At 34.7% G+C, this 12,541-nt stretch overlaps 1 protein-coding gene across 4 annotated transcripts in view; it reads right to left on the bottom strand.

Moving 5' to 3' along the window:
• Rbcn-3A (rabconnectin-3 alpha) overlaps window positions 1-12,541 on the bottom strand; it is a 33,990-nt gene that overhangs the window by 20,804 nt on the left and 645 nt on the right. For all 4 annotated transcript variants that reach the window (XM_013314390.1, XM_013314391.1, XM_013314392.1 and 1 more), the window contains exons 2-13: window positions 11,929-12,129; window positions 5,922-6,075; window positions 4,885-4,958; window positions 4,355-4,484; window positions 4,143-4,263; window positions 3,575-3,757; window positions 3,157-3,284; window positions 2,592-2,752; window positions 2,273-2,342; window positions 917-1,103; window positions 390-574; window positions 70-177 (exon numbers count right to left, since the gene is read on the bottom strand). In XM_013314390.1, the coding sequence (XP_013169844.1) occupies window positions 70-177; window positions 390-574; window positions 917-1,103; window positions 2,273-2,342; window positions 2,592-2,752; window positions 3,157-3,284; window positions 3,575-3,757; window positions 4,143-4,263; window positions 4,355-4,484; window positions 4,885-4,958; window positions 5,922-6,075; window positions 11,929-12,129 (1,702 nt within the window). The remainder of the gene's footprint in view (window positions 1-69; window positions 178-389; window positions 575-916; window positions 1,104-2,272; window positions 2,343-2,591; window positions 2,753-3,156; window positions 3,285-3,574; window positions 3,758-4,142; window positions 4,264-4,354; window positions 4,485-4,884; window positions 4,959-5,921; window positions 6,076-11,928; window positions 12,130-12,541) is intronic.

The following is a 12,541-nucleotide window of genomic DNA, read 5'->3' as shown; positions in this document are numbered from 1 at the left end:
TAAAATTTTTGTATGCAAAGAAACCAATCTTTATAGATATTTCAATCATCATTATCAAACTTATTGTACCATTTTCTTGGGGTTCTTTGTGTTCATCTGGCTGAGGCCACTCATTCTCATCTTTCTCTTCCTGTACACTGGCTAATGGAGTCGTCACAGTTTCCGGTTGGTTTTGATCTGTAACAGAAATGTAATCCAAACATGTATTACAAATACAATAATATAGAAGCCACTTGAAACTGACAAGTTAATTCTATCTTTATTATTAGTTCAATTCTTCACCACTGACAACAAACCCAACCATCAGCGCCAAAATGGCGAAAATGAAATAGTCACAAAATAACACGGCTAATAGCCTATCCATGTATGTCAGTGAATCAGTATCATACTTGGTGCTACAGGCTTGGTGCGGTGTCGCACGTGGAGCGGCTGCGCGGCGGCGTGGTACAGAGCGGCGGGCGTGCACATGGTGGTCGCGTCCCCGAGCGGGAAGGCGCTGGGGATGCGCGCAGAGAACGACACCTGCGCCTGACGGATAGCACCCGCCTGCACCTCGTCCAGCCACTCGCACACCCTGACACACGACACCAAATTATAGTTACAGTCGAGGACGTTAATTTCCTACACATTTTGTTAGGTACAAAAATTCAAAGCATCATAAATATGTGACAAACTTAAAGTCGTACCGTGATAGTTTGCTAAAAGATATGAGAGTGTTAACTACTAACTAGCGTCGGAGCTCTCGATTTCAAGTAATTTAAAGCAGTTTGCGCCGGTTGATCCCGACCCGAGTTAAATATGAAAAAGTGACAAATGATAAACGAATGTAATTCGTTCACTGTTCTTTGATTCAGTCAACAAAATGTAAAACAGTAAAATAGTATTTTTTATCTTTGCAAATGTTAAATATACTTACCATATAAGAAAGCTGCCATCCACAGGATGTATTGAGAAGAGTAGATCTGGACTCTGATGCCAATCGCGAAGCAGCCCTTCTATCTTGGCGTCGAGAGAGTCAGGTAAATGCGTGCACGTCACATCCGTAGCTATCGAGTTGATGGACGTAGTATTGGACAGACTCGGGTGACTGTGGTTGCCGCTACCTAAAGGTAATATACAAGATTAACACCTCACATACACTTTTTTACACTTTATAAGGTGACAAATGAATTCGCCAAAATGGCGAAGCGTATACTCGTGGTCATCCGCAATTGCAGATGTGTTTCCATCTTTTAATCGACGAGGAGACGCACGGAAAAGAATTTTTCTCTTTCCTATGCGTCCCCTCCTCCGTTAAATCCACTTACTTTCCATGCTTTCCTTATAAGAAAAGAGTGGAAAGGCACTCTGGCAACGTCTTTACCGTATGTAAGTAAACTCGACAGGCTAGTCACTGGCACTGAATGTTTTAAATCTAACGTTTCATCAATTTTGTTTATACGAACCATACATTGTTTTTAATGTTAGATAACTGTCTACTCTAAGCATCAAAGAAAATATCTATAGATATAATTATAAAGCAAGGACAAATAATAATCATTGCAACTTCCTAAGCATTATAGGCAATGTTTAGAATATATATCGGCGCTCTAACATACTGAGCTAACGAGTCAAAGCGTCGGTTGCTCAGGGGTCAAGCGCTTGACTTGCAATCTGCAGGTCCTGGATTCGAATCAAGCCATGTATCAATGTGTTTTTCGATTTCCGATTTTATATATGCACATTTATCCGAAGTTCTTACGGTGAAGGAAAACATCGTGATGCTTAAGAGAAGAAGTGATAATGAAGAAATTCAAAGATATGTGTAAAGTCAACCAACTCGTACTTGGCCAGCGTGGTTGACTATGGCCTAGTCACCCCTAACTTAGGGTAGGCTCTTAGGCCCTCGGTGGGGACGTATAGTTAGCTGATGATGATGATGATGATAGGCAATGTTTTGTTTAAATAAATTAAAATTATTGTCTTTATATTTATTTTTGGTGTTATCAATATGTTATTTTATGTGACAATGCTAAATGTACCTTACCTGGTTGTTCATCACTATTGCTAGTGTCCTCAGATTGTACTCTAGTCAAATGTTGACTTGACCGCCTAGTTCCTAAATAGCAGCATGAAATAGCAATAAAGCGTTATATAACGCAGCTATAACAGCTTATTCTAACCTACTGCTTTAAGCAGCTATTAATATAATACTTGGTTATGTTAAATACAGTTATATGTTGGAATATTTTAATGAATTTATTATATAAAATTGCTAATATATATAACATACTTGATTCATTCTCTCCGTCCGGATGTGTGTTGTGATCCATACCTTCCTCGTTTTCTTCTTTATCTAAAACCTGTGAAAAATTATTGCCGTAATAAATACTTCTTAGCGGACAGATATACAGACAATTTTTATTTAATTACTTTATTATTATCAGCAACGCAAAAACAAACACGATTACGATTTTTTTTTCTTCAATATTACATACAGACACTGCAATTTTATATAAAAATCTAATAACTGTATTCGTAAATCAAATCAAAGATGACTAGTGTGCTTTTCTTACTGAATTAAAATAAAAATAAATTAAATTTATAATAACTTTTTTAGTGAGATCATGTAGTATAGCCTCAGCTTGGCTGGTGAAGTGCATCTCCTTGTTGTGCAGCCAGTGCAGGATGAACCGTCCGCCGCCCGCCAGCGAGGGCACCAGCGGGATGTCAGTCTCCGCGTTTATAGACGCCGCCAAATGGAAGTGAAGACCTAAACATATATTGAAGTTTAGACTCGTCGCCTAAAACCAAACGGGATAAGAAATAACTTATAGCAAAACGTAGTGCTTCAGGAAATCTAGAATGGAGTTTTTTTCCGTCCTCGAGAACAATTTTAATGAAGACGGCGTCTTCATTATATGTTATATAGATACAATTTTCTCGTACGAAATTTAAAGAGATGTTTAGCTCAGAAAAATTTACTTGCGCAATAACCATAGGTGTCTGAGACCAAAATCTCCGTTTAAAACGTGTTATCATCCAGGTCATAATATGTTTTAAATTAATTTTGAATTGAAATTGAAAAAAAAAAAAAGGATTTCCTTAGTGTGAAATGTTCAGTTAAATCTTTCCTTGGTGATAAGTGAAGGTCTCCGAGTGGCAGTATGCACTCACCGCCTGTGTAAGAGCTGGCTTGGAAGGAGTTGTGAAAGTCGTGGGCGCTGTATGTGGAGGGCAGCGTGGGGATGGGCGCGCCCGGCTGCTTCGATGACTGCGCGTTCCGACGGATGTGGAAGCACGTTCTGAAACATACAATAACTTAATAAACTGAATGTATTTTGACAATTCGGAATTTATCCCGTAATCAAGCGCTTAAATAAATAGTATTGTAAAGGACATGTCACTTATTAAATTGGTGTCAAATTGTAAAAATACTTACAAAGTTGATTTGGAAATTAGATATTTACCAAGCTTAGCGTAATGGTTGAGGGTTCTTCCAATGTTTAAGTGTTGATTTGGTACATATACACAAATTCTCTAATACAGAGAATGTATCCAACAAACAAACAAGATAATAGGATCTTATATTTACTTCATGTGCTTGAGTCGTTGCATAAAGCGGTGCTTGTGTCGGTGCGTGGCGCGCTGGCGGCGCGGCGGCGAGCGCGAGGCCGCGGAGCCCCCGCCCCACTCGTCCTCCGGCAGCAGAGTCTCCGCCCACACGCGGCAGATGTTGTCCACGCATGACGTCACCAGCACGTTGCCCACACTGCCCCTGCATCACGCACAACAACACCTTTATATTCACAAACACACAAGCTGTAAATAAAAACAATTTCACAGAGGAAAAATGCATGAAAATACTTTCAGCGGTGGACGTCATTAGCCATTAGTGAAATACTAGCTTTTTCCCGCGAGTACCTCCGTACGAACTTTGTATGTTGCATCCCACGGAAACTAGATAAAAATCCTAGGACCGTCACCCTGGTTCTAAGCTGCCACCCACAAATTTTCTGCCATTCTTGCGTTATAAATAGTGTAACTAACACGACTTTCTTTTACATAAACACTAAGGCTCTGTGGGTACGGATAAGCGACCATTATCTAAATCTGAGTGCGGCAATTTCTCTAACTCCTCGCAATGGGACAAAGAAACATACTTGGGCATATATTTGCTGGTCTTCCGCCATGACAAATGCGTGACAGCGCGCGGGTGTGCCACATAGATGAACGTATAGTTTAGTTCAGTTCCCGAATGCTCGCCGTGCGCCTGTACCAGAACTGAAACCACACAGAGATTGTACATATAAATAACACAAGAGAATTGATCATCTAGAAGAAATTCCACACAGGACTTTGGTGACAATTATACCTTTGTTTTGATGCCAAATCTTAACAAGCCTATCGTTCATGCCGGACGTTGCGAAGAGCACGCCGTCTGGGGAGAAAGCGAGGTGGTGCGCGGGCGTCGCCGTGTGGCACTGCCATACACAAATCCATCCCTAACAGAAATAATATTATAGATTAGTTATGAAAAAAAACTTAATTAGTGGCCTATGTGTTCTTTCAGACTATCTTCTATATGTATAACAAATTTCATCTAACTCCGTTTAGCAGTTATAGATATCTTCAAACAAACATTCATCCACCGAAACATTCGCATTTATAATATTAGTAAGATTAAGGTCATAAACCCTTGTAACCGTTTTATTGGAAAATTATTTCTAATCAACTTTGTAAAACAAAATAAAGGAAGTAGTGTTTTTGTAAAGTGTTTCTCGTGAAAGGATTATTCCACTAATCTCGATAAACAGCGATATCAGAGAAATTATACTGCATCTAGCAAACATATCGGTTTATCTTATCTATTATATGTTAGAGATGCCGTCTAACTGTACTCACAGGCTCATCTTCCTCCGGCTGCTTGGGTTTGTCCTCCTTATCTCCGCCGATTTGGAATGTGACACCGGAACTGGCTGTAAAAAGAAATAACCAGAAACCAATTGATAACCTTACGTTTTATATTCCGTTTGAATTGGAAAGAAAATTCTGCCTACAAAGTATTTTCTTTAAAAAAAATCTCATATTTTAATGACAGAATATCACGTTGGACCACAAAATAATTAGGTCAGACAACTACGTTTATATTTTTATCTTTGCCGTCTCCACCAGGCAAACATAAATCTATGTACATATTTATGTAATGTAGTAACCGCTATTTATTCTCATGTTTCTACTCAATTCATATAAAACTAAAGCAATGAAACCTAAGGCGATTAATCTATTATTGTCAGCTAAAGTACAAAGTGATCAATTATACGCGCTATGTGAATCACATCGAATTCTTTTATAACAAGTTATTATATATACGATTAGAAAAATAAATAAATTACAAAAATCGTAAGTATTTAAATTTTTTCAAGATTTAAATTTGGACGGAAGATTTTTTATTATATTTTTAATCTACAGGAGAAACATTCAAAGATTAGATTGGGAAAAAAAAGAAATTAACATCATATTAGATTGAAATTTAATCTATAGAAATATTAAATTTTCTTTCGAGGTCAACTTCCTAGACGTAACTTCGCAACTTTCAACTGTTATTAGACAAAATCGATGAAAGCAGGCAAAATGCCAGTACGTTCCAGAACGTACTGCACTGAACGGCCGCAAAAACTATCACATCGTCTTCCAGCGGATTACGACAAAGTTTTATCGTGACCATATTTCATCTTAAAATAAATTTAGCGCATTTAACACTGTCCATATTTTTTTAAATAAAACAGAGACAAATTGTTACTTCTAAGGTTCTGCTTCAAGATTGGTGCGTATCAACCTACGACTTTACACGTCACATAAATACCAAAACATCTAAATAAAACTGCGTGTTCTATTAGAAACTGTAGAATATTCAAAATTATATAACCACTATTTCTTACGTTGGCTGTCATCCTGGTACAAAGACGCCTGATGCCACAGCTGTAAGACTTTGCCGCCGGTGAGGAGCCGCGTGCCCTCCAGGTTCCAGGACAACGCGGTGATCGGCCCGTCTGCCACCAACTTGCCGGTCTGCACCCATCTGTATTCTAGACCCTGCAACAAGTATTGTAGTATTGGAGACTAGTAAAATAAAACGACACCTCAAAAACGCATATTTCTTGCAAATATCACAGGAGAAAGAGAAAATCCCGTAAAAGTCCTACTCCTCTTTTATGACCAAGAATGTAGTAAAATGCTCTGAAAATCGATTTCTAACTACTTATGGAACAAAAATTAAGACATTCATTTGTAATCACTATGATATTTGTGCATTTAAAGCAGAACTTCATTGGCGAGACTCTTGCTTGTTCGCGTGTATATCATACTTGAAATAAGTTATATAAATACCACATTGCATATTATAACCTCTTATATGTTATAGAGTTAAGTCATTACAACAGAAATAAAACAAGCCGCAAAGGCTGCAATGCGACAATGTTAACGACGTAATCGCAAGCCTAATGAAACTCTTTCATATAAATAATAAGCGATATAAATTTATATTGTCAACAACGATGAAGCTGACAGAATCTCAGATCGAGGATTTCAACACTTCGAAACATTTGTTTATCAAGATAAAGAACAAAAAGTTATAAGATAAGCCAGTATTCAAATCAGTACTTATAACACAGATTATAAAGAACTTGGTTATGAATCTCAGAGTACAAAAATAAAACGTTAGAGTTTATACAAAGTATAAATGGAATTAAGCACTAAATCGTAACATCTGCATACCCGTTTCTTATTACGGATTACCAGTTACACGTCATCAGCTCACTATACGTCCCCACTGAGGGGCTCGGAGCCTACCCTAAGTTAGGGGTGACTAGGCTATACTCAAACACGCTGGCCCAGTGCGGTACCAGTTCCTCGAGTGTCTTAAAAAAGAAATTCATCGACCCTAACTTCTCATAAGATTATTGTTAATATATAATAAGTATTGTTAGGAAGAAAATCCGACACTATGCCGGTGTTCTGGCGCAACACTAGCCTTGCTAAAATATCGACGTTTATGTCCCCTAACTAATCATTCTGACACTTGTATTTGTAATGAAAGCCCACCATTCGCGCCAAAGAATTCTAACTAATAATGTCTAAAAGTATCTACATTCAGATGAAGGACCTTGACTTATAAGGAGTTTTCGAATGCATCATATCGATAAAAATATTAATAACTGTGTGAATCTACAGTAGAAAAAGTTATATAAAAACATAGTCATCCCACTTTTTCTCGTATAAAAGAAAGAGACAACAATTAGTTTTAATACACGTAAATAAAAATTAAATTTATATATATATATAGTAAAGATAACTTTGTATTTATCATGAACCTGTTGAGTTGTTGTTCATGAGTCGTACAAGTTGTTTGTAAGTTTTGTTGGTTATATGAATCATAATTCAATTTGTATTCCACGCAAAAACTTTAATAAGGATACTTCTACCATATAAAAGTCTTGAACAAACCCGGCATATATAGATACCAAATAAACAACGAAATAAAAAGCAGTCTTCTTTATGATTGAAAACGTTTATTTACAAAACCAATTATCAATATTGAAATTAATTTCAACGCCATAATGGTACAAAAATAGCTCCTATAAAACCACTTATGACAATAAATTTATTATATCTTCGCCTTTGTTTTAAATATAATTATTTCAAATCATTACGGTTGAACCAATTCGCTCCGACATCAGCCTTCACAACTATTTATACCTCCAAATGTACTCGATCGTAATGATTCTGATCCGAGTCTGTCAATTGAAAGCAAATCTTCAAATTGAAAACTTATTCATGCATTGATAAATTATATTTTTTTAAAGAACAAATCTGACTGACAAATTAAAATGTTTATGCAAGAACTAAAATACTAGTAACCACACAACATATAAAACTAATGTCCTCAAAATTCAAGAAACATTTTTTTTTAATTAAGTCTGTTAAATACTAAAAGAATACTGAGAATATCCGTACATATCCTTAGTGATTAAATACGTATATTTAAGTTAGGCGTCGCAAAGTCTAGCCAGGCGGCGGCGGTAAAACTTGGCAACACTTCAATCTGTCTCCTGGTCTTCTACAACGATATCCTTGCCATAAGTTAGGTTCAGAAAGTTGTGTTACATCGCTTTGCTGTTACAGATTATCCGTTTTTCTTTGATAACGTATGGAATGTTGTAATTTCTCGTAATCTAAGACTTAATTATAAGATAAAAAAATCTTACCAAAGGTATTAATCAATTGGAAAAAATTACCAAAATATTTTAACGTTAAAACTATCGTCGCCTAACTATTACGTTAGTAATTTGGTTTGCGCATTCCGTAACAAAAAAACTCATTAGTAAGGAATGTAATTTTTATGAAGAACTGATTTATACCAGGAACAGAACATTAGAAACATCTGGATGCGAAACATAAATGTAAATCCAGTTGACAGCAGCCGGTCTAATTGTATCCGCGAAATAAAACACAGCGTAATTATACACAAATCACGCATTCGAGTACAACATAAAATGAGGAAATAATATACCATTCGGTAACCAGACTTCAGTGACGTGGAATCGGTGAAAATAAACCAACTCGCAACCCACTTAATCTATACAATTTATTCAACGATAAGTATCAAAATAGACTGAATTTATTGACCACAGAGAATTTTTAACATAAATATTTTCAATGAACGAATCAAAATGCATAAGACTACAAGAAAAGGTGTCACAAACCTTAGATTCGTACAATAAAAAACTCATCTTAAGGAAGAACATGAATTGAAAACGCCTCACATGTCAAAATTCGGTCATGGCGTTTAGTCATTATGCTACAGGAGTCACAATGAAATCAAATCCGCATACATAAAAACTTTAATTGGCGCCAAAAACATACGTTTTGCACGTATTTTTCGTCAGTAGAAGCCCACGGTTGTTTATAAGTGGAATTAAATGATTTGAATCTTAATATGACAAGATCTAATCATAGATGACCGGAGATATTCTAGTTTAGCGAGATTTCGGATAACAAATGAGCGATGGTCGTTAGACGATTAGATAACATATCTAATGCGAAAATTATTCGTTCAGTTTTGTGATATATATAAAAGTAAAAAAAAACGTGGAAATGAATAATAAGATTAGATAAATTAGATGTTATGTAACTATTGATATATCCTTGTGCCGAAAAACTTTTTATTTTTTAATTTTTGCTAAAAATAATGATTTCACATTTACGCAAGTGAAGTGTTAATAAAAATTTAACGATATTATACATTTTAATGACTAAGGAGAAAGTTTAATAGTTTCTTTTGCGAAAAGAATTATACAGTGTTATTTATTTTTATAATAAACATACGAAACATGTAACAGATTGTTTGATGTAAACAGAACTAAATACGCTGTAGAAATAATAGCATTCCCTAAAGTTCAATGACCTATGCTTATAAAATTGATGCATAAAAAATATTTTATTGAATACTAACTGTCGCCCGCGATTCCATCCATGTGGGATTCAAAATAGATAGTGGTCGATTCTCAGAACTACTGAATTTATATAAAATTTCATAAAAATCTGTAAAGCCGTTTCGGAGGAGTATGTTAACTAACATTATGAGACGAGAATTTATACATAAGACGAAGTTCACAATTAGCATAATACTACATAAATCACGAATCTCGATTACGAGAGATCAGTTTAAAAAGAGCCTGTCACTAAATCTGACTAGATTGCTTTCTTGAGCTTCAAACATAAAAGAAGCATTGGTTGTATAGAACAGATTCTAGTATTTGGTTTGATTTGGCACTTTGAGTACCAGTTAATACTTTGTAAAAATGATTGATGTAGTTTAATCTATATCTTCTACATATTAAACTGCGTTATATGGCGACAAGGATACGAGAGCTTATATTTACATAATAACACTGATTGTGTTTAAAAATGAACGCAATTTCCGCATAAATGCGCTAACATGATGCGTAAACAAATATATTTTCCATCAACTTGAAATGTCTGCGTATTATTTCCTACTCGAGAGCTGAAATACAAATGAATGAATCACCAGCAATTATACTCGAGTGAAATATTCACAGACTATAATTACTATGACATTCACAAAACTATGACATTAGACACATTCGACGGGCAACGAATGACGATTATTTAACGAATTCTTTACACTCCATGATAACGACCGTAGATTATGTGATTATACAAGAGGAATGGATAAATTACCTATCAGATATACTATCATAGTTGATACAAACAAAGGTCGACACGATTTGCACACAAAAAAATATGTTTTTTAAATAAACAAACTTAACTCCATTAGGATGTTACATGCTTACATATATTTTAGAGATTTTTTTTCCAACCAAATATTGGTATTGAACACATTATTTACATTAAGGTATTCTATTATTTAACTTTGCAAGTTAACACGTTCACTGACTCACAAGTCTACTTACGTAGATAAAAACTTTGCTAATATTCAACGTGTTACTTATTAGTTACTAACGATATGTGTGTATAGAGTTGAAAAAGTGAATGTTTGTCTAGATATTGTTTTGTCTTGTCCTCGAGAGACAGGGTAACTTCTAAAACCAGAAGAAAGGAAAAGAAAACAAAGCATTCTTCTACGCCCGCTCGACACTGCGTACTTAACCTTTATCACGGCTTTTGTGTTGCGAATCCTAAAAGGTATATGATGATATATGATGCTCGAAGCTTAAGATGTCACGTCAGGCAGAAGAGTGCTCTGGTTTTCGACGTGCGAAATCAAATCCAAGTACTAAGATATAGGTTAAATGACTAAGGCTACGTTTATAACAAAAAACAACGCGGAATTCTTATCGAAAACTTTAACATATAAAATTTGTGATCTGTTTCGTGTTCGTTTTCATGTTTTTCGTAAAATTTGCTCTACTACTTTCCACTCAATTGTCGTAATTTCAACTCAACTCTTTGACTTGAAAACATTTTTATCTTTTGTAATTCACAATCACTTGTGTTTTAGACGTTATCTTACGACATTTTTCATAATCTTTAAAACCTTTATTCATTTCTTACCAAGATTAAGATACAAACTGTGAAGATTTTCACTCATTGCACGGCTTTTAGATATAATACGAAAATTCGTGACCAATGCAGGTTACCTGACCTAAACTAACTGTTTAGGATATCAAAGGTTTTATTCTAAACCAATTACCGTGAGTTTCCGAGACCGAAATCCCCGTTTAAACAGATTCATATCTATGTTTTGTCTATGACAATATGCTTTATAGAGATTTTTTGGTCTCAGAAACCAATGGTTAGTCCTTTTTTTTCACTAACGCAATTGCTATTAATCAATGTTATTAATATGAAGATATGGTATGTTTAATCTAATTATAGCAAGTTCAATATTAGAGAGAGATATGAGAGTGTGAGTAGGACATACATATGTACACTGATAACACATCTTTTATCTAATCAGGCACGTGTATGTCATACAAAATATTTTGTTATAAAAATTGAGAGAAGCAAAAATTTGGCCATAGTATTAGATTCATTTAAAATGTCAACCGTAATAAATATCTATATGACCAAATTAAAATTATATGTTTTTCATTAGTAAGCTATATTTTAGGATTTGTTAACACAAACAGATAACAAAGCAATGTTCAACTTTGACAACATAAACTAGAGTTTGCCGTATATTATCACAAAAAATGTCATAAAAGCCAAAAAATAATTCAAAATATTGACTCAATTGCTATTGTAATATGAATTACATACATGATAAATGTCTAAAAAATTATTATAGTGTTAATCACAAATACCAATTATAACCATCCACCTTGAACATTTTCACAACACCGCTCATTCATTCAGACCATAAGTATATCTGATTTGTTTCATAAATAAAATAAAATTACTTACATGTGTTGTTCCTGCAGTATGTATTAGTGGTGTAGGTTCAAAGATGCACACCTCTGCACCGTATGCAGCAGCAATTTTTCCTGTATCAGTACTACAGTCTAAGGAACTAATGCGTATGTATCCATGTATGGCACCAGGAATAATCTGTACTCTTTCAAAGTTTGATGCTAGTATTACTATGTTACATCCTGCAGCATATGCCTGTAACAAATGAATATGAAATTCAAGTATTTTATGCACAGTAAAATAAGTATTTTTAATGTTTAAAAGCAAATAATTAGTTTCCTTTTTAAAACAGCAAATCATGTCAACCAAGAAAATAATAAAAATCTTATATAATATTATAAATGTTGAAATTTAAATTGACAGATAGATATTAGTTATTATATGTCTACAGAATAAGTAAATTTATTCGCCTAAATTTTGGCATAGACGTAGAACATGATCTGGAAGGGCACTTAGGCTACTTATATAGTTTTTTTTTAAATTCCGGGCCGAATTGTGGGTGACAGCTAATATTATATAATAATCACATTTTCAAAAATATCTCTCTTTCTTCACATTATAATTTATGTTTTAATGAGAACTGAAATTAGTTGGATTTCTTAACCAC

The sequence above is a fragment of the Papilio xuthus genome, unplaced genomic scaffold (assembly GCF_000836235.2).
Source record: "Papilio xuthus unplaced genomic scaffold, Pxut_1.1 DF827461.1, whole genome shotgun sequence".
In the NCBI taxonomy this organism is placed as follows: domain Eukaryota; kingdom Metazoa; phylum Arthropoda; class Insecta; order Lepidoptera; family Papilionidae; genus Papilio; species Papilio xuthus.
Note: the sequence above shows the minus strand (reverse complement) of the source record. Positions and strands in the feature narration are given on the sequence as shown.